Source organism: Falco peregrinus, chromosome 6 (assembly GCF_023634155.1).
Source record: "Falco peregrinus isolate bFalPer1 chromosome 6, bFalPer1.pri, whole genome shotgun sequence".
NCBI lineage: Eukaryota > Metazoa > Chordata > Aves > Falconiformes > Falconidae > Falco > Falco peregrinus.
Genome location: NC_073726.1, coordinates 63893876 through 63920701, shown reverse-complemented (window position 1 = coordinate 63920701; position 26826 = coordinate 63893876). Strand labels below are relative to the sequence as shown.

The window sequence follows — 26826 nt, the reverse complement described above, 5'->3', positions numbered from 1 at the left end:
AGCAAAAAGCTGATTTGAGTTACGGAATTAGGCAAGTCCTTCTGGAGCACTGAAATGTAAACAGTGATTGTGCTCAGCTTTGAACAGAGAAGAAACATTATTTTTTTTCTTGACAGTTACTACGGCTGTAAGAATAATAATAGTACTGAGATGCTATATATTTTTATAAATAGTTATAGTAAACTGGTACCTTTCCCCCTCTTTTCAAAGCAGCTTAATATTTCAAGGATAAAGGTTGTTATTAGGAATGTTATTATTTTAGATGCTAACAGCAGGTATAGTGGGCTTATAGTTGTGCCCCACTGAAGTGTTAAGCCGTAGGTATTTAAATAGCCGTGGTCTGGCTTCTTTGAGATTTATTATGGGTGTTCTGTTTTCACTTTTCACTTGATCATGTGGTCTGACCACAGGGTCACAGTTCCCAAAGTGAGGGTACTGCCAGGTGTTTGACAAGATCTGAATGAGTTACAAGGTAAATTTCAGAAGAGAAATGACTGGGAACTGCTCTTCTGATTCAGAGAAGTCACAAGTGCCTGTATGGGATAAACATGATTTGTCTGAATGTAATTAATGTCTCGGGTTTTGCTATTATTATTCTGATTATGTTTTTCTGGAAAACAACAAAAGCATATTCACTTTCGCCATCTCAGAAGTGGCAGCATTGCTCATAATGATGTTAACTTGCACCCTGCCAATTATACAGAGCTCTCCTCATTCATTATATTGATAATTACACATAGGATTTTTTTTTCCTTGTGAAAAATCTTTCGCTGACAGAGGAATAATGATGCCTGTAAGTTGCTTAAGTATTGCTCAGTCAGGGATATGTAAGATGTGGGAGATGTCCTCATATTTTTGGGGAGAAAGACAGCTGGTATTCTGACATGCTGTTAATATTCATGTGTTTCTGAAGTAGTTTGGGGTTTTTTTTTAGTTTGACTTTAGGAAGCATTCCAGACCACAGGGCTGCCTGATTGTAATTTTTCATTCATCCCTGTACTGGCAGAGGACAAAGAGGCATGAAATATATAAAATGCCATCTAATTTTTCTTTTGTTCTTTAATTCACACACACATGCTTCTTATGTGTGTTTATCAGTGTGCACAAAATGCCTATATTTGCAAGATAATAGCTGTGTAAATATTAGAAAGTCGTATTGAAACTCTGAAGGAAAGGAGAGCAGGGGGAGAATCCTTCCTGCTACCGAGGAGCCATCTATTGGATAAAACCCATAACTGAACCCAGCATCCATGAAACTGCAGAGGATAACACAATTTGTTATTGGTCACTGGGTAGCTGAACATAATCCTTTCCTTCCCAATGCCCCTTTCACCCACTGTGTTAGAAACCTGTACCCCTTCATGCACACAAGAGGAGAGTCAGATACAGAGGCAATTTATGTACTATAGGGCAAAAGCCAGTTTAATATAGCTGAAGATCCAGAATAAATCCTAATGTAGGGTGCAGGCGTGATCATGAATGGATAAGCCAGCAGTAGGATTGCCCACCAGCAATGGAGAGTAGTTGCTTAGAGAAGTAATAAAAAAGGCAAGTTTTTTCCATATTGTTAATAAAGAACATAAATAACATTAACTGTACTTTTTTGTAACAGTACACGTCATTTATATCAGTCTCACATCCATAAGTATAGTTAAATAAAAGACACTTTTTAGTTACCCAGGATTACTTAAGGCCATCACAAAACCAAATAATGAGGTGTTCCTTCTCTCAAAATGTGTGCAATCTATATGTAATGTGATGCAGAAAGAAAGGATCATGAACAAACCATAAGGAGATATGAGGGAGGACAGGATGTGAACAGTAAATTCCCAGGATGACCCCAACACGTCCTGACAGCTCTTTGGAGTGGGTGGTGGGGCTTTGCAAGCATGGGGCAGGAAGAACAAATAACAAAGAAGCAATAATGACATTCCTGTGCGTTTTCTTGAATGTCAGGCAACTGCTAAAACCAGAACTGATTATTAATCAGGAATTCAATTTAAGCAAATACAATTATGATCTGTGGCAAATAGAAAAGGAACAGAGAGCTGCCTGCAGCATCAGCCTTTAGTCAGCAATTTGAGTCAGCAGAGGGTCAAGTTTCTGGGTGTCAGACACTTATCCTAAACACTCCCTTCCTGTGTCCTCCCTTCCTCCTGCAAAGAGCGGAGGGGAGGAGTGTCAGATGGTTTACCAGGAGGCCAGATAAACTTTGGGAGAGGAGGCATGCATACAGTGTGCAACAGTGTGGTCAGCTTAATGCTGAGTGGGGACTCAGTGCCTGTTCCACACGCTGGCATGCATGGCGGGGAGAGGGGCACGGTGGTGGCCCAAGCTGTTCTTCCCCAGCGCCCAGTTATTTCTTCTTTTGCTGTATTTGCCTGCTGTGTATTCTGACAACCTCACTCCTCCACCTCCAAGAGGCAAAACGTGTGGGGCAGGAGAAGCTCAGCTACTGCACACACAAATCCAGTATTTGTTGTTTGTACTCTGATAATAATGCCAGGAGTCATGATCGGAGTGTTGTTATCCTGAATGTTTTGCAAATACAGAATAAGGAGGTTGCAGTCCACTGTTAATTTTCTACCAGTGACTCTCGCTCGCTGTGATGCAGGGATTGGGAAAACTGGATGAGACTCCCTAGCCATTGAACTTTGGGCTGTATTCTGAGCCTTCCCCATGTGTGCACACGATGGAGGGAGCTGGGACGGATGTACTCTCGTGCCGTGCTCTGGGCTGAGGCTGCCAGCCCAGTGCAGCAGAGATGCCAACCAGCTGCCACAGTGCATGACACTTGTTTGCCATTAGACTGAATTTCATGGAGAAACTTAGTGCTTCTTGTAGATGCCCAGCTCATTCTGCTCAGCCTCGTATTGGAAGGAAAGTCCCCAGAGTCAGAGACCACGGTCAGTTCATTAGGGGTGTAAATGGACCAGGCTGCAAGCAATCGCTTGGGTTTACACTGAAGAACTACTGGAAGGGTTTCCAGCTCTCTTGGCAAGCCATAGGTTTCTCTGTGGGCCCACAGAATTAATGAAACAATCACATAGCTGTATGCCTTGTTTTCTCTTTCCCCTAATTGTAGTATCTCTTCATCCTACGTATCACTTCAGCTAAGTTAGGCCTCCAGCTAGGGTCTTTGCAGCTCACAGTCAACAGGTCCACACACTTAAGATTATAACCAGCCTGCTTCTACAAGAGCCGAAGAGCTATGTTAAGCTTGTCTCAGCTAGAAACAGTTCTTTGCTCTCTCTCCACTAGCTAACAGTTAGATCTGAAATTCAAATCTATTCCCATCCCTGGACTATGTGGGAACATCTCGAGGAGGCAGCTGTTGTTTCAAGATGTGAGCCCTCCAGTGCCGCTTGCAGCGGTTTAAGCTGAAGTGAGGTGGGTCCGTAACAAAATTTTCGTTTTGAGAATTCCCCCCAGCTTTATTATCAGGTCAAATGAGGTTTGCCTGTGCCTCTGTGGATTACTAAACCTCTTACTTTAACTTTGCATTTTGAAGGTCAGAAAAGTGCAAAATTTTTGAGGAAGAAACCAGCAGTACCTGAGCACTCTTCTCTCTTGCCTCATGAAAGGAGATAGTATCACATGAAAATAGTTTTGTATTTTTCAGTAGTATGATATTTCTGTTATCATCATGCTTTGCTAAAGGCCTACTGAAGTTATAAATATATATATATATGAGATACATGTACAAGTACAGGTTGTGGAGCCTCAGATGTTACCGGTGTAGCTGGGTGAAATGTAGCAATCTGCAGTGACTCACTGGAGCAGGGGAATCCTCTCCAGTGATGAAGATGGTTCAGTGCTGGGGTGGACTGCCTGGGGGGGCTGTGGGAAGCTGGAGTTTGGCTAGGTTTCTAAGAACAGGTTAGACAAGCAGCTGTCAGTGTTGGTTTGGCTGATGCTGCCTCATGGCAAGGGAATGGCGTAGATAACTTACTGAGATCCTTCCAGGCCTCTTTCCCCCATGTGATGGTGCTTTTGCCTGAAGCTCTGAGCCTCTGTACATCTGTTTTCATCCTAGGTCTTAAAGGGTTTTCTGAGATCATCATTAGCTTTTTTCCTCACGGGGTTTTGTAAAATGTGATGTGTTGTACCAATTTTAAGATGGAGAAGCCACACCAGTTATAGCTATGTTTTAAAGGCAAAAAAGGGAGTGCAGCTTGAAGTATCTCAGCTCCTGTGGAGGTCAGTGCTTTATCTGGTAATTCATACTGGCCACTGCAGATTTAGTGGCAAACTGAGCCTATAAAATCCATGTCATACTTGAATTTACACTTACTTGGTTTGGGTTTTTTTTGTTGTTGTTGTGGGTTTTTTTAATATTATTGGTAGCATATAGAAGATATGTTTTGTTACAGTGCTTAATACTTCCCATGCTCAGGTGCTTTCATCAATTTGCTGACGTACCTGCCCCATCTAGGCCTGCTTAGCATCTCATGTAGCCTTTTTGCAACATTATTGTAGGGACATTTCTTTTTTCTTTCAAGTAGAAAGCAAAGGTGTTGCTGTGGCTTATGACATCAAATGTGGTGTCACTGAACACTCACAGTGCTCCCTCATTGCCGTGAACTGCTGCCAGAAACTTGCCTAAGAGTTTAGCGTTGATAATGTACGAAAATATCAGAACAAGTCCAAAGTTATACAAAACCTTCTCAGTGTAGAATTTCACTACAAATGTTAAGATCAGGCCAGACTGGAAAAAGACTGCTCCACTTTCCAAGTGGGTACTCCGTGAACTTTTTTTTTCCTTTAAATTTGCTCAGAATTTTTAATGCAACTTATATTGCTTTGTAAGACATGCCTGCCTTCAGACATTCAGCCTATTTGCAATAAAAACATTACAGTGGTTTCACCAGCTGATGTTAACACATGCGAACAAAAGGGGTTTTTTTCTGCCAGACCGAAAGCCTCCCAGCCACTCTTGAACAACCGCTGTACCCTGCAGTTCCACAGTCGCCAGGTCCTTCCAGAGCTGAGCATCACCCCTGAGAGCACCATGACCTCAGCCTTCAGATACACAAATTAGAGGGCGATCAGCTCTGGCCTCTCAGTTAATTCCAGCTTCTGGGTTCATGCACAAGGCAAAAGAACAATTTCTGAAATGTTTAGGGACTGTATGTATTGGCAGAGAGACTGGCTTTTTTGTGATTTCACTGACAAAAAAATCATACCTGCAAGTGTTAGGGAGGGGTTGAATTTGATCCTTTCAAAGCAGTTTGACAAAATTATAATTTTAGTGGCACTGCATTTTGTGCTTTTTCAAAAGGGTCTGGGTAGCTACCACAGTGCTTTACTGATAATGTCAGGGTGACACAGGTTTGTCTCACCTAAAAGATGGTTGCTATTCAGACTCACAAAAAGTGAGCTGGATACAAACTAATACAGCAGAGTTTGTACAGGTTTGTAGGAAACAGAAATAATACGAGGTGTGAGCTTACTACCTGTTAGATAAGGATTCTGAAGCTTAGCTTCTGCTTTTCTGAGATGCCATCAGAGCATTTGAGAAAAGCTAGGAGGTTCTGCACAGTTTATTGTGAATGGCATTATATTAGCAGCATCACATTTGTATGACTTGCACCACAGCAAGTGCTTTACAGAATATCAACCAATTATGTCATCTAGTTTGATTCCTCAATTAATTTTTAAGTTGCTTTCTGTAGTTCTGGGCTCTTTTGAACCCAAAACAGGGAGCTGAACTATCAGTCATGAAAATCTGATTATAGTTTGCAGAAGACACAACTGGAATCACAGCATTAAGAACAAAAATTCCAGCTGATATATATTTGGCATATTCCTTCAGCAATTTTTTACTTCACCTTGCAGAGAAGTTGAATGGCTCAATCTCTCTACCAAAAGCATAACCCAAGGGTCCCCTCGATCCCCAAAGCAGCGATGAATTTGCCAAAACGTCATCTGGTATGTCGATCTTAGATATGAAAACACAGTTCCCTGTTTAGGATGGAAAGAGCTGGAGATGTCCCTCGCCCCCCAGGACCCTTGCCTCCTGTGAGAAAAGTCATGATACATCATGCATGTGAGCGATATATCTGTCGTCTTCTGACAGCTGCAAAACTTAAAAGCAGTGATTTGAGGAGGGGTGATAGATACCGCCGAATTGGCCTTCCCTGGTATAGCACACATCTATTCTTCCAGTGTGTAGCACATAGCTTGTTACGCTTCTGTGCAGAATGATTTCTCTGCATGGCCAGGTGATGTTTAAGGAGACTAATGAGAGAAATGATACAGCCCAGAACACTGGTGTCAGGAAATATATTGCAAGGTGTCTATCTTGGGGAAGCCGAAAGCGGGGCTTGTCTTATTATATATTTCAAAGGGGATGTCTGTGTCACCACCAAGTTAGATATGCACCCTGTCCCATACTGCGTTCAAATTAGATTTTTTCAAATAGTAGCTTTCCATGCAATTTTCATTGGCTTAATGATAGGCTCTGTGTTGTTCAGGGGCAAAACAAGAGGCCATCGCATTGGCACACCGTTTTTTGAAGCGGGAACTTGTTTCTGAGGCCATTGTAACATAACTATGCAAGTGTCAGAGGACAGGATAGAGGCTATTACAGGCTTCTGCTTTTTGTGAGGGAAATCAAACAAATATCCTCGATGGAAAAAAGGAAGCCAGCAGCTGTACGTGATGACCAGAGAATGTTTTTGTGCAGTGACACTGTCAGTACCTGGTCTGTTGTTGTCAAACTGAAAAAACCTTCCTTACCCCACCCCCCACCCCCGCCCCTCCCTGCTATCAACCAAAGTGCAGAAAACCCCTGTGAATTTTCATGGGCTACCTTTTCCTCATTTCTAGCACTTAACAATCCAATTACATTCGGTTTTATGCTAGTGTTTGCTTCTATTGCCACTGTTAGGTTTTTGAGTCAGAGTGATTTTTCCATCCTGATGGTGTGGAAGAAAAATATGTTTCATTATGACTGGTTATAACCCTGGAAATCTTTTCTCTCGCTTGGGTTGATGACGATTTTTTATGTTGCTTTCTATACTGATGCCTAGAGTGAAGTAGAATGAGCCATAAGGAAGAGTAGCTTTCCTAAAATACAGCTCCTTCCACTGTGTAGAATTATCTTGAAAAAAAGCTTGCATCCTTCTAATTTTATGCCTTTTTTTCCCCACTATTATTCAAGTAGTATTTACAAATGAATGTTGTTTTTGTAAGGATTGTTTATGAATCCATTGCTCTTAGTGACCCCTGCTTACCTGTGAACAAATTACATGGCACAGATAAGGTATCTAGTTGTTTCTCGATAGGGTGACCTTATAAACAGATTCTGCAACAAGGCAAGCTTTTAAATTCCTAAACAAATATATTGTGTGAGTAATAAAAAGAGCTCCTCAAAATGGCCACAGAGGCATTTCAGAGCACATTCTTGGGAGTATGCACTTGTGCTAGCATTCATTAAGTTTGCTTTCAGCAAAAATTCTCACGAATGAAATTTTATTCACGAGTCATTATGATCATTACTTTACTATCATAGCAATAACCAGATGCTTTGTATAAGGCCAGGACCTGATTTTGTCTAAGGCTAGAGAAACATCTTATAGGGTCTCTGGAGAGTGTGTTGTCTAAATACAAGACCAGACTCAGCTAACTGGGAACTGCAAACCCTCAGAGAGCAATGGGTTTGTTTACAAGAAAATTCACAGCTAGAGAAGGATGAATGCAGAACCATACCAAATGTTATATACCATTTGAGCTATAGTATGTTACAGTGCTACAACTCTGTTGAATATGAATGTATTTATATGCTATAAAGATAGTTTAGGTGATGATGACTGGTCTTACGGGTAAAAGGGAATACCTCTACTATTGCAGTTCACTGCTATACTGGACTAGTTTATCCACACATTAATGCACACACTGGAACTGGACTGTTTTGTGTTTGTTTTTTTTTTAATTTAAAAAATTACCTAACCCAAATATATGTACCAGGAAAATTCCTGAAGCATAGGCTATGCCAAAGAGTTGGACTCTGAGTTATGCAGTAGACGGACTCCCAAAGTGTGAATAAAGCCCTTCCTGGAAAAGTTGAATGAGCTTTTTAGCTATGCATAACTGAAGCATGCATGAAGTGCTGCTTCCTCCAGTCTAGAGGAACATAAAAGAGAGGTATCCCATCATGCTGGAGGAGGATGACTGTGGCAGGGCAGTTGCAAATATTGGCTTGCTGTATTAGAAATGAGAGACCAAGGAAGCATGGCCAATTTGAATATGAAAATTGTGCCTAAGTCACAGAGCACAATATATATAATGTTGCTTTGTGTGCCTTCACTTGCTGGGGGAAAAGCATGTATCCCATGCCTTGGAGGTGAAGCAGTTTGGCAGGCCAATTTGTTGTCCTTAAGCATGCTGTGAGTGGCATTAACTATTACCTGGAGCATTGATTCTTGGGTGCACCAGAGTGCAAGGTGTGCTATGGTGCACCTGCAAAATAAAAAGGTTCTGTGGGGTGGAGGGAAAGGACTGTTAAAGAGGCAGTGTGCCAATCCCTTGTGTTACTGAAACCTCAAAATAATTATTCCTCTCTGCCTGTAGACAGCTCAGAACAGTTTGTTGGCAGAAGAGATAAGCACAGGACACTAAAATTTCTTCTCTTTTGTTGTCTCACTGCTCTCTTTTCCCGTGTTGTGTGAAAAAAATAAATCTGATTAAGTTCTTTGACATTTATAATTAATTAGCCCTTCCTTACTCTTATCTTGTTTGCCTGTCCTTTTCTCTGGCTTTGTCTTTTTCTACTTTATCTCTCATTCATCAGATCCAAGAAATCATTCAAATGATTTGTTTTTAACAGATAAATGCAGCTTTACAGCATTTTTTTTTCTTTTGAAGAAAGACTTGGTCCCTTCTTTTGTCCATCCCACTGTACAAGTTGTCATGTTCTGGCACTGCAGTCACTTCTAAGTCCTTGAGCTATCATGTATTCTGTTGGTATTTGAGGAATTGAAAATCAATCACATAGCCTTATGGCTTAGGTTCAGCACAATTCTATTATGCCCACTCCCAAAAGTCAATTCGAACCTTTTGGGTTATATTTCAAAGACTAATCAAGCTTGCTGTCCAGACTGGTTTGGAGTCAACTCACTCTTGTCCATAGGTCTGTTTATTAGAGTTTTTCTGTCAGAAACTAGCATGAAAGAAAGCAGTTTTCACAACAGCAGAATCATTCAGTGAGTATTTTGCAAAGCCAAGCCACCCAAACAGGTTTTACGGTAGAAAAATGCTTACTGTTATGTGTTTCTGCAAATATGTTTTTTAAAAAAATAATTTAAAAGTGCTATGTTGATGCAAGTGTTCATAATTGTACTTTCTCATAAAAAGATGCACCAATTTACTGAGTTCGGTTTCTAGTCCTGTCTTTTTAAGCTGGCACAGAAATCATTGTAAATGCAACTCTAAACCTATGTGATGACCTTCATGCTTTAGACCATGTGAACAAATAAGGATGATGCCTCCAAGCAGATGGGCCAACTCCTCCAAGCATGAGTTGTGCCACCTCCACTTGGCAGGTGCACATGGGACTGTACATTGACTGTGTCAGTCCCCTTATTTTCAGCAAGTGCCAAGAACGCACCCTGAGAATGAAAGAAGCTGTGTATGGAGCTGGCCATTAGCAGTCCTCTGGGAAAATATGTACCTGTTATGTACTGAGGGCAGATCAGTCTCATCCCACCGGGAAGAAAGCAGTGACAGGCTCTTAGTGACAGCATTTCCAGCTGATCTATAGAAGTCTCATTGTTCAGTGAAAGGCTGGTGGCCATTTTGTGGGAGCCAAGTGGCCACTGGGGCAGGTTTTATACAGTGGGCAGTATAAGTAGGAAGCAGCTCTCTCCTTCCATCCTCCATGGGTAAAGGCTTTGGTCTGTGACCCATTCTTTGTGCTGCTTCTCATCCTGTATTCTGCAGAGGCGCAGAGATTTTCTCCAGTGGATGCTCGACTCCCGCGACTCAGCTGACTCCCTGGCAGCTGGGTGTTTGGATGTGATCAGTCCATCTGCCGCTTCCAGCCAGAATGAGGCACCTCTTGCTGGCAGGGCCCCATCTGAAAAGGTTCAGAAGACGTTAACAGAGGATGAGATAGCAGGCCAAGCTTTCCTGTTCCTGATTGCTGGGTATGAGACCACCACTAGCACACTGTCCTTTGCCACATACTTGCTAGCCACCAACCCAGAGTGCCAGGAGAAGGTGCTTCAGGAGGTTGATGAGTTCTCAGCAAAACACGTGAGTACAATGTGCTGATGTGAAGCTTCATGCAAGGAACAAGGCAATGTGAATGTTGTCGTGCCACTGTGGCACCTGCATGACCCCTATTTGCCTCAGTTATGTGTTCATATACTAACATTTTATTAATATTTTCAGCAAAAAAACCCAAGATTAATCTATTTGAGGTAGGGTTTTTTGAAACAGTTAAATAATGTCACTTTACAGCAACTGAAGAGATTGCTCAGAAACTTTGTGTCACGGTGAAAGCTTACCCTTTACAAAATATTTTACATTACCGAAATAAACCAGCTGTTGCCAGACTCTAAACCAGAACTTTTCTTTTTTTATCTCTTGTCCTGATACTATTTTTTGTTTTTGTGGTCAATTTTATTTACTGATCTTGGTAAGAACATAAACAGTGTTCTTACAAACCACAAACTGCAAAGCTTTGCTTGAGATGTTCATACTTCTATTTTTTTTTCTTCAGCAGCAGAATATACGTGTGCTTTAAAAAAAAAAACAAACAAATCACAGTATCTAACTCTCTTATGCTGTGTTCAAATTCCTACTTCTTCACTATCTGTATTTACCAAGGGCATTTATGTTTCCTGGATAACCATTGACAATATTTGGTGTATCTAGCAGACCATGCAGCAGCCGTTTTTCCACCCTACATGCTCTGCACAACTTGTTAGTTACAAGAATTCAGATTGAGGGTCTTTTTCTTTCATGAACACTTTTATAGTGGATCATGAAGCTAACAGGAATAAAATGACACTAGGCATGGCTCTCTTGCAGTTTTTTAGCTGCTGGATTTGCATGTTGAAAGTCCTAACTATAGAGTTTGGGGAGTTTCATGCTTTTTATGCATTCCATCCTCTGTGTCGTACTTACAGAACAAGAAAAGAGTTGTATAATTTTCTGCTTTGCTGGTAAAAGAAAATTCTTGATTGTGCAAAGTGTGCCCATTCAAAAGCTACTATTTCTCTCCTTTTGCTTGTGCAAACATAAAAGCCAGGATTTGGGTACTTGGGAAATGTGGTCTTTTCTCTTGCATGATGAGGTTCTGAGCATGGTGATTCTCTGTCTAAGATTGGTTTTGCTCTGAGGGTGCAGATGGATGACAGCAGCGGAGGTTAGGACTGCGCAATTTGATCCACAGGACTTTTTCTTGGTGCATGCTTCATACCTCTGGTGTGAGTTAAGTCAATACAATGGAACCGTTGATGTGTTGTGTCCTAACCTATAGGGCTCGGGTTATATTCTTAGGTTATTAAGTCTACAACACTCCAGCTGGAACGTATTTACTTGTTTCATGCAAATACAGCAGACCTTATTATGCCCTTGTGTCTGGTTAGTTCAATTGACTTCCTTAAGACTTGTGAAGGTGTGAAGGTGCAACTTGGCCTGCAGTATGTGCAGTTACTGTTAATATCAGTGGCCGAATTGCACATAGAAACTCCTATTATGCAGCCCCAAGGAAAATATGGTTCATCTCCTCGCCAGTTCCTGAAAACTGACAGCCTAAGAAACCAAAGCGAAACTGCTGGGAGAGGTATCCAGTGTGATAGGTACGTGATGCCATTCACATCTGTCTGTAGATGGGGATATGAATTAATAAACTTCTCCATGTAAGTGCATAGGAAGCTGACTGCAAGCAGTCATTAACTGGCCAGTCGCTTACGGACATTTCACATAGGGAGATCATGTTTATGGCTGTGTCTAAGTTAGCAAGAGGTGTGGTCTTGGAGACACAGATTCATGATCTAGCACAGTTGGTAGTGGGAACTGTTGGGTGCACACTGTACACACTTCAGGAGTTTATTTTGGGTTGGTCTGAGTCTGGTCCTGTGTACCAAATTCCCCTTAGCAGTTGGACCAATCTTCTGGTTTAGTTCCAGTTAAAGGAGCTCTCGCTTTGCGGTTCACGACTGCAGTGTGAACCAGTGTAAGAGACTTGCATGTGAGTGTACTCCAGGTCCAAGCTAGAGAACTAAATGGACCCTGTGTTGTGTATGGTCTGTCTGAGGTGTCACTCACTAATATCATTATTTCAATAATAATCCAATTCAAACACGTAATGCTTGACTCTCTCGGTTCTCTAACAGGAATATTTTGCTAATAATTTTAGCTTTTGCAGTATCTAGGGGAGGTTCTAGAGCTAGCGACACTTGTGGCAGAGAAGTCAAAACTTGGTGTAGAGATGTGGGACTCAAATGAAATGCATGGTCTTTGCAGGTCAGCACTGTACACAGTCTGTGTGGTGCCTAATCCCAAACCATGCGGTCTCACGTCATATATTGATTGGAAGAAGCATTCAGATCTCTTCCTCATACTTTACTAGTTTTCAGGTTTAGCTTTAGATGATGCATATATGGCTGTATGGCCAAGGAGAAGAGGGAGGGAAGGATAACTATTCATCTGGTGTCCTTGATACCAGGAAATGCATAGATCTAATCTGTGCAGCCCCATCCTTAAAAAGATTTCCTATTATAAACATTTCATGATTGGGGGGCGGGGGGGAGGGGGGGCATTGCACTGCTCAAGGAGCCCATCCCAGAATAAGGAAAAGGGTGCAACAGTTCAGTCCCCTTAGTGCCTGCAATTAACTACTTTTAGCCTAGAAAGTAAGATCTATGCAAACAGTTTGCAAGTTACGGGAGCAGAAGCTATTTTAAAACAGGGTATATATAGATGCTATGTTCAGTTGTCATGCAAGGGAGAGGAAGGGAGCGGGCATAGCAGCTACAGGCTCACAGTTAGTTATCAAGTCAGTTGCTAAGAAATTTGATTAGGTTGTTGCTTGTACTCAGCACATCAGCTTTGCTCAAGGTGCTTTGCAATTTTCAGAAGGGAAGGGCTTTAGAAGGCCAAAACATGGAGAATGGTACAGTCAGGTTGTTTTGACAGGTGGTGCAAGACTGCTTTGATTTGCAGATACACAAGTGTTAAACACAGTACCCCCTTCAGCCAGATTTATACTCAGGTAATTATAACTACAAAATGCTCTCCACCATGTCCCCCTTCCTTCCTCCAAACACTTCAGTTGCCTCATGCAGCATGTTTTATTGCCCTAATCTGTGGTGTAAAGCTGTGGTCTGATTTTACAGCAGCTCCTGTGTATCATCCCAGAGATGGCTGTACTTTGGTGGTAGACAGAGTGATTTATACACTCAATTTACTAAAGTTTATAAAGACATGTGAGACCCATCTGAGAAAGGGGTGCTATAAGTGACAGGCACAGCTCCAGATTTTTTGGCACACCAGTCAAAAACTCAAAGCACAGTGACCTTGTGATAGCCAGTAAGGAGAGCAAGGCTGGTCGATCTGGGAGTACAGCAGTATTTTGGTGGCTCTGGGTGCTCTACTTGAGGATGCCCCTGAGTTTGCTCTGATATTAATCTGTCCTGCTTGCACAGTGGGTACCTTAGCAGAATGGGACAACATAAAGGGGAGGGAGAAAGCCAAGGCACTGCTGTGTTAGAGATCCCTTGGTGCAAGCTGCTGTGGCGTGGTGCAGAAATACGAGGTTAGGTGCTGGAAATGGTCTAGCCCCAATGCTGTGCTGGGAGTCAGGAGCCCAGAGGAGGGGCAGGTCTGACTGTGTTGTACTGCTGTGTCGTGTTCAGCCAAGTTTGTCTCAGAGCTGTCTTGGGAGACATCTCTGCCTCCCTCCACCACGCTGCCTGAATACACTGTAGAAATGGCACTTCCAGGCAAGCGTCCTCAGAAAACAGCGCCTGGAGCGAGTCACAGGCTATAACCTTTTTTGTTTTACCTCCAGGACCTTCCTCATCTGTTCACTAAAGGACTTTTTAGGTCTTCTCTTGGATGATAGCTCCATGTGGAGGCTTGATGATGTATCTTTCCCTGAAAGTGAGAAGAGGCACCCAGCCCATTTTAGAGGCTGGCAAGCAGGAGAAACCTCTATCTTCGGTTATTGTAGAGGGCAGGACAACACAGGTTATTGCCCTCCTCACCTCTATCTGGATCTTTGGGTTGTAGGGAAAGTGAGTGCACAGCTTTTCATTGTCTCCAAGGAAGGAGAGAGAGGGTACTGAGTGGCGACTACTGCCACCACACTGCATCTTCCCATTCCACCTGTAAATGCCTGTATCTGCTCCAGCTGCACTGGGAAACACAAGTTTGAGTACAATTCCTTTAACAAATGCACTGAATTGTAAAGCTGCTGACCCAGCTCTAGCCATGAATCCCTTAGGGGTGTCGTATGTGCCCTGTGAAGGGCCATTCACTGAAAATTTGATGCACCTATTTGCTACAAGCTTGCTGCTGGGTGTGCAGCTTCCTTTGATACTGTGATGACAAAATAAACAAGATGAAAACAGAGTTAAATATGAGCTAGTGGGGGCAGGACGCCTACACCTGTTTGTGTGTAAAAGAATATTAGTTTCTGCAGAGACCACAGATCTGTTTCCAGAACAACAGAGAAGGGTCAGACCTTCAGAAGGTTATTAACTGGCACAACATGTTTTGTGTTAGTACAGGTATGGTGATACGCATCGGTTGAGCAGCTAGTCTGGTATATACCAGTAAAAGAGGACAGAGGGGGGGAAAAAAAGGTTGCTATTTCAAAACCAGCTTATTTTTATAGGGTTTGTGGCTAACCATCCCTAAACTGTTAGAGGCTCTACAGTTGTGAGAGAGATGTTTTTATCCACATTAACCAGGTGAGAAGGAATACAACCATGGTCTTCACCCTCTGCTTTTCACTCAAAAACTGTCCTTTTGTGCTGTTAAAGAGCCTTTCAGAAGATATGTATTTATGAACAGTTCTTGCACTTCTGGCTGATTATTTTGTTGTAAGAGCAAGTTGATTGTTACTTATTTGTGTGTGCTTAGCAAAAGCATAGCAAGACTGCAGCACACATTTGTTCAGGGCAGATGAGCTGCTCTGCGTGTTTTGTCCCAAGCCACAGCACTTAGGGCTTGAAAAATTGCTGCATCTTCCACACTGGGGATCCCCTTAATATGAGGTCTCTCTTTTTTACCTCTCTTCCAATTTTAACATATTAATGTCTGTCTCCCTCCTTCCCTTCTCCTTCTTCTCAAGCCTGAGTCATTCACAATTATAAATTACGTTTTGTTGTTGTTTTACTGAACTGCACAGTTTTAGGCAGGAGGAGTAGTGGCACAAAACAGATTGCAAAAACATAAGTGAGCAAGTTAACTTCTCAGAAGAAGTTATTTGTTGCCCTTAGGTAAAATGTGGTAAGTGGCTATGTATGTGCTCATGATCTGTTGCAAAGTAAACAGATCAGGTTAAACCACTGAAATGAGGTGGTTTTCTTGAGGGAGGGAAAGAAGTATGCTTTGTGGCAGCTAAGGAGAACAAAAGAGGTATAAAAATGAAGGGATCTGCCTCCATGTAATAATGAAATGCACTCTTGAAGGTGCCAAGCATATAGAAATCTGGAGCAAGAAGCACCCTGAATTCTAATCTCAGCTTCAGGAATAATTTACTGCACATTCTCAGTTATAGACAACTGTGTCTTGCATTAAGAAATGGGAAGAGTTGGTACTTACAAGTTTTGTTTTTTAGCTTGTGTCTACATAAACGTCTCATTACTAAAAGATTACCACAAGAAAAAAGTTGCATTAAAGGCCTCGTGCTAGTTTGAGAACCTGAGACATGTTGCTGCACTGACAGGCAAGGCTGCAAGGGCTCTGTGCTGGCCAGAAGAGGTCTGGTGAAGGACAGAGCAGCAGCTCTCTCCTCCTCATTGCTGATCCCTAGGAATGCTTTCAAGACCCCTGTCAAAGGTGAAGGAAAGCACAAGAGTCAGGAGCAGTAAATAAAAGTAAATAGATGAAAAGGTCCTTATTACTGTAAAACATTCATTAGAGACTCTGCAAGACCAACTGAGTTTTCCATTCTATTTTTAAAATGCTGCGTACAGCTCTTATTTATCACTGCTTGATATGATACTTAGACACATCAGTGTGGAGGGGTTTTGAAGAACAGGATAAGCCCCAGCATGTCTCTACTCCATCCAGTTTCTTATCCACACAAAGCACTAGTGTAACTGTTCAGGGCTGGTGTGATTTACCCACTTTTTCACCACTAGCTAGAGCCCATAAAGTTTAAAGAAACTTCAAAGTCCTGCCATATTCTCTCACTATTTAAATGGAGTTTTGGGGGTTTTTCTTTATGGAAAGAAATCTTCCGGTTCCCGTAAATATTTGCTTTTCTATTGCTTGCTCTAGGGCCTAGGAATATTTTCAGTATGTCTAATTGAAAATGTTGACCAGACGATGTTTTGACCGTATTCCTTCTTGTCAATAGTATTGAATGATGCCAGCCCAAGGTCATTGCAATCCATAGTTTCATTTATTAAAAGGTACGGTTTAATTCCATTTTAACTGCTGTGTGTGGTCAGTTGTGAACAGGCTAGGCTGAACTGGACTGATACATAAGCTCCTCCCTTATGATTTATGACCTTGGTGCTGTAATTTATCAAACATACTGGGTGTGGCAGTTGCTCGTCTGGGGTAACTTGGCACATCATCATTGACTTGAGTGCAGTCACGGTATTTCACACTGACTTAGATTCTGTTCTTTGCATTGAAGAGCTCCTTCAGTAATGTCTCTGCAGTGTAATGGAGATGTCTTATTGTAAAGAGATTTTGGCCATTTCAGAATTGTCCCTTCTCATAAAATTCCCAGAGAGTAGTGAGAGGTAGGACCATTTTTATGGTGTCTCTGCGCCTGATTGAGTACTTTAGATTTTTAAACTGTTTACGCAGAGAATCTCCTTGGTAGCACAGGCTGCTTTCTCTGAGTATTAGTGAGAGGTGGAAGTCAGAGAGATGGCACTGTCAGGGAATTACCACAAGAATTTGCATGAGTTTGGTCCCTTTCATGCAGCATCTAAAGGCACTATGCTGTCAGAAGCTTGCAACTACAGAGACTTAGCTTCACTAAGCAAATATTGCTGATGGTGGAGGCTGAATTCTAAATAGTTTGCAGAAGAAAGTCCGCAGAAGAGAGTGCTGTTACACAGGCAGACCCATACACACACAAAGCATACAAAACCAGTAAGCACAAGCAATATTGTAGGGTGTTGCTGTTTATTCTGTTGAAGGAAACGGCCCTCTTTGATTTCTTTATTTGTTTAAGAAGATGTTGCAGAGCCTCACATCATTCATGAGTGTCAGTTGTCAGCAAACGATTATGTTGTGTAACAAATGAAAAGATGCTTTTAAACATGCGAAGACCGAACATTGTTAGGTTATGTTTTTGTAGTTCTTCATACAATTGCATGGTGTCTGAAATCAGTTCACTATCTTTGTCTCATGGTGCTTCTGTACATACAGGTTGAAGATTGGTAGGTTAGGAGAAGACAACAAGCCTTTCCCTGCATTTCCACCCTTCTCAGTATCTAGACTCTACTGATTTGAATGCAGGCTTTGGACTCAAGAGACCGAAAGTCACTTTTCTTCAGCAGAAATTTTTTTGGTTCCTAACTTTTCCTAACTTTCAACCACTTAAGGACTTCCGAAACTCTGCCCTTTGGTGTCTTTACTGACTTGTGTCTCTGCTGTATAAGGAAAGGTAGCATGAGAAATCCCTTGAGCTCAAGCCTACCTCGTGTTCACCTGCTTTACCACAAGCCTGTTCCTGGACTCAAACGCTGAGGGAAAGCACCTAGGGGGGAAAGCTTGGGCTCAGTTTGCCCACTGTGCAAGCCTTAGCAGGTCTCTTTGCACGGTTGCCCTCTGTACCAGGCACTCTCACAGCACCAGCCAGAGAAGTTGTCCTGGAGGCCTTTTTAGAAGATCCCTGTTGCATGCTCCAGCTTTACGGAGGCAGTGGTTTGTAGACAGCCACAGTCATCCTTTGGTGGAAGCATGGATGAGCAGGAAGAGTGTGACCGACGAGGAGCCACAGGAGGGCAATTCCTTTTGCTTACCATGTATTTGTAGTTATTACGCTGTATCTACAGGTCTCTGCTCTCCACAGGTACCTCTTAAAAAGGCAAAGCACTTCCTGGAGAGTCAGGTTATTTATAATATGGCAAGAGTTGAGGCCAGGGTGTCTTTTAGGAATGTTTTGGCTTTGTTTTTTTGAAAAGACTACTGTTAGCTTATAGGAACAAAATCAGTGTTTTAAATCTCAATGGTATTTTGGCATTGTCTCCCTTCCTTGGCTTTTCCAAGAACCCTACCAAATGAAAAAAACTTATTTCTTTCCTGGGGAAATCCTTTCAACAGCTGAGAACTGGTGGTTCTATGTGACCTGGAATGAGGTGTTGTTGAGATGATTAATGTGCTTATATTTTCAAGGAGCATTTTTTTGTTGTTCTTGACATTGCAGGGTTAATTCACCCCTCTTCACCAAAGTAAAAAAACAAAACAAAACCCAAAAAACAAACCAAAAAACCCCACACACCAACAAAAAAACACCCCCAAAACCCAAACACCTTTTATTTTTCCATTTGTTCAATTCAAGATTATCAGTCTCTTGCCCATGAAGCCTAATTTATCTTCTGCTTGCAATGTCACATGTTGCTCGGTGACTCTGTCTTGTTGCTGTTCTTGAGCAAAACTGAGTCTCAGGTAATGTATGCTAGACAGATACTCATTTTCACTCCTGCATTTTCCTGGTATTTTGCCATCCTTGTAATAATTGGCCCGCTATCGCTGCTACAGGGTTCATGTTAAAGAATAAATTTTTCTAGTGACATGGAACATTTAATGGTGAAGATGCTAAATAATACAGTACTTTAAATGTGATTAGACAGGTTTGTTTAAAGAGGGAGTAAAGGGAAGGATGCATCTTCCCCATCTTTCTATTCTTCCCCTCCATCTGAGGCTTTTATGGAAGAAAGAGCATATTTGCTTTTAATCTAAGGAAAAAGGTCACTGCCAAATAAGAAACTGGTACAGTTTTCTTCAGGATTCATATACTAACTGCTCCTGTGTACCACTCTGGACATTATATGGCTATCAACATGCTTCCCCTGGGGACAGAGAAAACCAGATTCATACCAATATCAATGTTTAATCAGTACTAACTACCAGTACGTGTTAACTTTTTAGCTACAGATAGGTAACATTATTTGCAGGGTGGAGCATAGTTCCGGGTAGAATTGGTAGATCAAATTTTGCACTGGGCAGTTGAACCTTGCAGAAGCGAGTAAGGAGATAACCTCAAACCACAGTAAATGACACCACCCCCATGACTTTTGGAGTGACATACGCTTACCAGTCTAGCCAGAGGAGTTGCATATGGCAGAGATAGAGGTACACGTGGCATGACTTCTCAGGAATGGGGATGCCCTTCACAGGTGTAAGTACCTGATCTTTGGATGACAGGCTGACTAGCACTCAGGAATTTTTCTGTGTGAAGTAGGAGTCCAGTCCAGAAAAGTATTGTACTAACACATATATTGGGGTTGGGTTTTTTTTCATGGAAGTTAAGCACCAAAAGTTTTTCTATAAGGTATGTGCTGCTGAATTGGAAATAAAATATCTAACAATGAAAGGGAGGACAGCCAACCATGGGCACAACCTCAGATGCAAGAAATCAGAGAAACCAAACCATCTGGCCCTGAAAAAACTTACAAATGAGAGAGGGTGGCCTTGGACATCTGTGTCAGGACCCCACACTGTGTCTCAGTGTTAGCAGCCAATCACATTCATTGGGCAGGAACTTTTCTCCTGGGGAGTATTAAGCATTAAACTAAACAAAGAAGCATTTTCAAGCTCTATGTTATTTAGCTTCCATTTGGAATGAAATCCCTCCATGTCCTCAGACTGACAGGCAGATTCTTTGGGGGATGAAGACATGGGTCCAGCCCTGGCATCATCATCTGCTGTGGGGATCTCCACTGACCTGTCTACTTCTGAAATGCTTTCAAGATAAATTATTGTCTTAATAGCACTTTACCAGGTCAGGACAGCAGCAACTCTTGATATTTGTGAAAACAGGTATTATTTTCTTGGTAAGGACTTTTCATGGGCAGAGGAAGAAAAGAAGTGTTGGGGAACCGCTCATAAAACGAAAACAACTAACAAGTCTCTTGCCTGTGTGCACACATGCCTGCATATGAGAGAGAGGAGGAGGGAGAAAATGAATCACAGCTGAAGAAAAGAAAGTCTTTCATCTAAAATTTCAACACAGATTCCTGAATTGCACATATTATATGCATAAGGTGCGAAAGCTGAGCTGAGGAGAACACATGCTTAATTTGTTAAGAAACAGCAAATCCCCAGCAGCAACTAAGAAGAAATTAAACTTGTATTCAGTGTATTCATAGCTAAAAAATGATCTTAGCTTGTATGAATGTGAGGTCAAAATGGAATTTTTCCTCCAGGTATGTACGTAAATTAGGTAGCATTAATAGGAAGTAACCAGTCCATTTATTTGTCAATAAGCATTCAAAGTGAAGGCTGAATGAGCCTGTGCCAGAAGGAATGGAAACTAGTTTGCATTTCATGATTATGTAAAGCAGTTCTTGGTAGAATGAACTTCTTGTGACCTCCTCCCTGCCCCCCCCCCCTCCTTTTTTTCCCCTTCTCTATCACCCTGGCAGCACATATGTATTTAAATAATTTCCATTTCTAACAATGTGTTTGTGTGCTACTTTTAATCAGCATGAGATGGCTTTTGTATTGTTTGTCCTGCTTAGTCTTATGCTTCCCTTTTAATATGGAAGGAAAGAAAAAGTGATATTTCTGGGTGTGCCCTTGCTCTAGAAATGTAATGGTCTTCCAGTGATAGGAGTGAACGTTTCCTTACTCAACCAGATAGCAAGACTGGTGCAGAGGGAGTAGTCAGGAAAACACAAAGAAAAGTAGGAAACGCATGCTATTTGAGGACTGTTCCATTTCACACCAGTTAATAGAGATTGCATTGTCTCAGAGAACTAGATGATACCAATTTTTCACTAGTATTACCAACTCATTTGATGTCTGGTTTTCAAAAGACAGGTTGCAGGTCTTTTCCAAAATCAAATCTTTAAAGGAACCGAAAAACTTGTATCTCAGTGTAACAAGTCACATTTTGAATGTTTTGGTCAGTGCACCAAAAATGTTTTCTATGGAAGTGGGCTGGTCAGTAGTGGCATTTCACCACTGTAGCAGCTGCTGAGATAGGCATTCAGGGCCTCAGCTGGGGGAGACGGAGAACTTCTATACACTAGAAACACCAGTAGCTTGTATGGACTGCACTGTTGGTTTCCAGCCAACACTGAATGGGTAAATAGGTGCTTGAATGAAGACTCATTTAATAACTGATACCAAATTCTGCAGTTTCCTTAGTCAGGTCTCGGATGTAACGAGACTGAAAACTTGATCACTTTCTCAGTGCTAGGAATTATCCTTCCTGGCTGCCCCTGAGGCATAACGCATTAGGGCATGTTGTGCAAGCAAAGGAATTCATTCCTTATTACTGTTGACTAAATACTTTCCACCTGCATGAAAACTATGCTTTCAAAATTCAACAAAATAATCATATTATTTTTTAGGTAAACCATCTTGATTTTACATGCATTTTAATCAATATCTGAATTTCAGAAAAGTTTCTGTTAATAAGTGGGAGAAAAAAATATGTAATGCTTTTATTATTGATTTATTTACATTTTTATGCTTAACACACCCCGCCCTCAGGTATAAAAGAAGGGATGTGTTAAAATTATCTTGGCTTTCTGGTACAATAGAAATTTTAAATAAACTTTAATATAGTTCTCAATACTCCTAGTTGCACTTCAAATTTAAAGGAGAAAATTGAGAAGAAGTGAAAAAGTTCAGAATGTTGAGCAATTATCCACAGAGCCTTGCTGCTGTTGTTGATCGGAATGAAGGAACAAGGAGGTAACAAGATGTCAGAAAGTCATTGTATTGTGAGCTGGAACAAAACATTTTTAAGAGCTCTTGCTTTTTGGAATTTGTTTTCAAGATGCATCAAGTTCATATGCACTCAGGATATGATATGACAAAGATTTTGTGCAGTCAGGAGTGAAGATTTAATAGCCTGATAAGTAGAGAACCTTACAGATAATTTCAAGGCGTTAATCTAACCTTGCTGTGCCTTTAATCTTTTGGTATTCCGGAGAATGTAAAAAACAAAAGCTGACTGTTTTAATATCATAGAGTAGTCATGGAGAAAAAAATTTCTTCCAGCAGAGCAGCTTTTAAATAAATTATTACTTTTTTTTCTGTGATGGGAAAAAATAACGGTAAGATGGATTTAAAGGGAAGTGAATTTACTAAATGTCTTGCATCTTTCTCTCTTGCTAATTAGTAACAGTCAAATGCTCTTGTTCTGCAGACAGTGACTACAAAGAAAAGGATAAAGAACTTGGGAAAGACTCTAGAGCCAAAATAATTAGGCTATTTATCATTTAGGGTAATTGGACTTGTGCAAAGCAGCATTATTTACCACAGGTTTCCATTTCTTCTAACCGGGTGTGAAAAATACGGCTATGTTGATTGGGAAATGCTCTTAGCGCTTTTTCCAATATGCATTGTGCCAGGGACGTTCAGTTCAAAGTGTGGTGTTCCTCCCAGTGATTTCTTTTCCCCCAGTGATCTTCAGAAGCAGCCTTCAGCTTCTAAAACCTCAAACCAAAATTAGATTAAAGTGCCCAATATGGGATCAGAAATGGGAGGGAAAGAGAGAGGGGTTTCCACCGGGGATTTTTCACTTAACAAATGAAAGCCTTTGCTTTGTTTCAAAGGAAAAATTGCCAAGTGGAGGCACATCTTAATAACATCGGTAGCCAGCTGAGATGTTTATGCTAATTTCCAAAGGTATGTAAGTATTGGAATCAGGGGGTCCAAAACTCCTGCCTCTGTGATGTGAAAAACACAAGCATTTAAGCACCGCCGGCAGATAGCTCTGATGTTTCAGCATAAGGGGCAGGGTGGGGCAGGGGAGCAGTCATGAGGGGCTTGCTTGAATTCCACTTCACAGTTTGCCAGCACTATGAATGCCCCTTCACTCAAAGGTGAGTTTTCCCACTGTTTTTCCAAGGAGAAGAGCCCAGCTACCCCTTTGCCATTTGTCAGATTATGGCACTTCTCCAGCGCTGTGCTGTTGCCCTCAGCTCTTGAAGATTACGTCTTCACAAGCAGCTTTCCTTGTCATGGATGCGTCGGAAACTAACTTAAACTCCCTGCATTTCACCACCAAAGTCTGTGGTACGTGGGGATCCCACAGCTGGCTTTCTGCCAGACCCCAGGGGTGGCCCAGGGTGTCACATCCCTGCTCCAGCGTATGTGGCTTTGCCCTACAGGTGCAGTGCTCAGATCTCCAGGCTTTGGGGCGAGGAAATCACGTAGTGGGAGAAATTGTTATTTAAAAAGTGATCTTGCTCTGTCTGCCTGGTAGAAACCAGCCAGCAGAGATTCCTGCTGGGAGAGAAGTAGAGGGGAATAAGGTGATGTTTAAAAGCATTTTATTCCATGCCTGTGAGAAATTCACAAATATGCAAGGCTGGGCTGTCATAGGTGGTTGCCACAGAAGTGCTTTTAAGTGGCACAGTTTGACACCAGTTGCATGTGTGTCTTCAGACAGTGTCACAGGTTGTGGGTTTTTCCTCCAGCGGCTTGTTATTTTAAAACATTTGTATGTGTTTGATACCTTCTTTAGTACGAAAGTCATGACTACCAGCAATTTCCTATGGAGATACAAGGAGCAAGAAGTAGTAGGTTGTTACCTAAAATACTGCCTGTCGCCTGAGCAAGCTCAATGTGAGATAAAATGCACAATTTGGTTGCAAACTGGGAGTGCTTGATCCCTTGCCAGAGGAACGTGTGAGCTCCAGTACTGGAAGGCATACCTCGGTGGATGTGGCCACGTTGTAAACTGAGAAAGGTTCCACCATTTGCCAGGTTTTGTGCCATATTATAATTTTTTGGCTGTTTACATTGATCACCTGTGTTGAGCAGAGTAGCCAGCTGGAATTCTGGGACCTTTGTGTTGTTTGGCTTAGAGTTAGGATCCAAGTGTCTTTGAAGTGACCCTACTTATTTACAAGGAATGTACAAACTCTCTTTCTGGCCAGTCCAGCAGGAACTGAGCAGCAGGACGTGGCTCCTGCGCTCACAACTCCGTGGAACAGCATGGACGACGGCAGTCCCTCACCAAGCCGAGTTTGCCGTACTTCTGAGATGGTGCCTGATGCTTCCTCCCTTGCTTTTCTTTTCTGATCCTTTTCCTTCTTTCCTGAACACACGGGTCTGCGCAGAGAACTACCAGAAGAAACCACTCTGCCTACAGGCGCCTTGCGCATAACCTTGCTCGTCATTTTGCTTTGCGACAGTTGCCTGTGCGACTTTGCACAGGGCCTGTAATGCTCCTTACGTGATTCTGCCATAGAGCTTATCTGTTTCTTCTGTTTATCCAGAGAGACAAGTGGTTGCTTTACCTACAGGTCTCACCAATGTTTAACCCAAACAGTAACTATCAGGCAAATAACTCTTTTCTTTAGGTTTGTTACGCTGCCACTTCAGCACAGCAGCCTTCTGCTGGGGGGAGCAAGATACCGTATCTTTTCTAAATATTTTAGGTTATTTTAACACTTTTCATATGATAACACCCAAATGATACATAAATGCTAACTTCTTAAATGTATCTACAAGGCTTGTAATATCAATGATCCTGTTTTTGCAGGGTGAGACACAGAGAATTTAAAAGTTCTGGCATATGAAACAAAAAAACGCATCAAACAATATTGGCATGTTCTGTTTAACTTACATCCTACAAGGATTCTTTTGTAAAATGTCCTGGTGTTTTCCCCATGGGTTTAAAGTCAAAATACAGTGATGTTCATCACAGATCCAAATCACTGAAGTCAACAGGTCTAGTGGTGTACAGAAATTAAAGGATGTGCACGTGTCAGGCTATGCAAGGATGGAAATGCAAATTGTGTTTTAGCCAGTGTCTTGAATAGTCCCTTCAAAGCACACTACATTCTGCAGGTGAAAAAAAAGAGGTATTTCCTGTGAAATTCATTAAACCATAAATTTCAAGTTTATGAGTTTGTTACTGTGCAATCTAATCTTATGTACAACCAAAGGCATAGGACTTCACAGAATTAATTATGTTTAAATTGTATATCTGTTTTTTAAAAAACACCCTCCCAGTTGTTTATTTGGAAGGCATAAAGTGTCGTTTCTGACTTTGAAAATGAAGGATTCCAAGAAGAACAAGCAAAAAAAAATTTGCTTTTTTATTAATTATCCTTGTTCCACTGTTGCAAGTTCTGCTGGTCTAGAAATGTTGGGCAAAAGTGTCTTTAACGTGTTGCCTTCAGAGGATTGTGGAAGCTTCCACCTTTTGCGTTAATTAAATATATAAATCCTACAAACGGTATACAGGGTAACTGCAAACCAAGAGTCTGATTCTTAGTTTGCATTTATGCCCTCTTTGCCCACTCCTGCAATGGGAATGGACTGTCGAGGTGTGTCTATGTCATCCTAACACTTCATCTGCAGCAGTATTATCACCACCTCATTCCTGCATGATACAGTCTTGTTAACATATAAACAAGGGCTTGCAGCTGTGGTAAGGCCTGTTTGTGCTGCCTTAGCAGGACCTTAGTGCCACTGAGAATCAGGCTCCAAAGACGCATCTTGTGTTCTTACAAGCCAGTTACTTAAAGGAAAGGAGCAATACTCATCTTGTTGGCAAGGAGCACAAAGCAAAACCAGTAATTCAGGCAATGATAAAAGAAAGAAAAGACAAAACATAGTACAACACGCTCCATTAAAAGGTTTTCCTTCTTTATTAGTGAGAAGAACATGGATGCTTTTGTCATGCTGTGTACTGCGATATAGAAGGTATAGCCCATGCAACATAATAGATTTTCTTGTAAAAGTTAAAGATGGAATGAAAACAATTTTTTTAATTCTTTTTTGTCCACACCACCTTATTTTATATTCTCTGCTGGACTGAAGTAGGAACATTGATACAGGAATGCAGGTAATTTGATTAAATTTTGGATCTTAGTGGAGGTTAAGTTCAGCTTGTAGAGTAGTGACATAGAGATGCCTGTCATTTAGGAAATCTGCAAGGACTTGACCCAAAGCCTTGAGAGGGTGTTGCTTTGGTTTGGATCCGAAGTGAGATTAGCGCTGTGCTTTTATAATCAAGAGGCTGCTGGGCTTATGGTTGCAGTTGCACACTCGGCCCCAGAGGACAAGCTGCTCTGCTGTAAATTGGGGCTGGTACTGAGGGGGAGTGAGAGGTACAGCAAACACGCAGAGTAGCAGTAAATGACAAGAGGATATGATATGTAACATTAACCAGGCTCAGTGTTTGGTTAGGCTGTAGAATGGTCTTTTAAATCAATCTTTTATTATCAGTGGAGCCTTAGCAGTGCACTTAAATTGAGAACAATGCAAGGACAGAGAGACTTGGTGCAAAGTGAACATCCTGCTTTCCTTCCTAGCTCTGATTTTACAAGAAAAACCACAGATAGATCCAGGTCATAATATTCAAATGTGATTTTTTTTCCACATTTGTCAGCTTTTGGAATTGGGCTCTGATTCTATCTATCCCTGCTCCTGCTGTGAGGATTTGTCTCACCACCAGTCCCGTCATTCTGCATAAATATAGCT

The 26826-nt window shown here is 41.6% G+C and overlaps 1 protein-coding gene across 3 annotated transcripts in view; it reads left to right on the top strand.

Annotated features, from left to right (window-relative positions):
• The window catches only part of TBXAS1 (thromboxane A synthase 1), a 230993-nt gene that overhangs the window by 152130 nt on the left and 52037 nt on the right, over positions 1 to 26826 (top strand). For 2 of the 3 annotated variants that reach the window (XM_005235576.4, XM_055809336.1), the window contains one exon: positions 9943 to 10257. The exons of the other annotated variant lie outside the window; for it this stretch is intronic. In XM_005235576.4, the coding sequence (XP_005235633.1) occupies positions 9943 to 10257 (315 nt within the window). The remainder of the gene's footprint in view (positions 1 to 9942; positions 10258 to 26826) is intronic. 3 annotated transcript variants of the gene reach the window in all.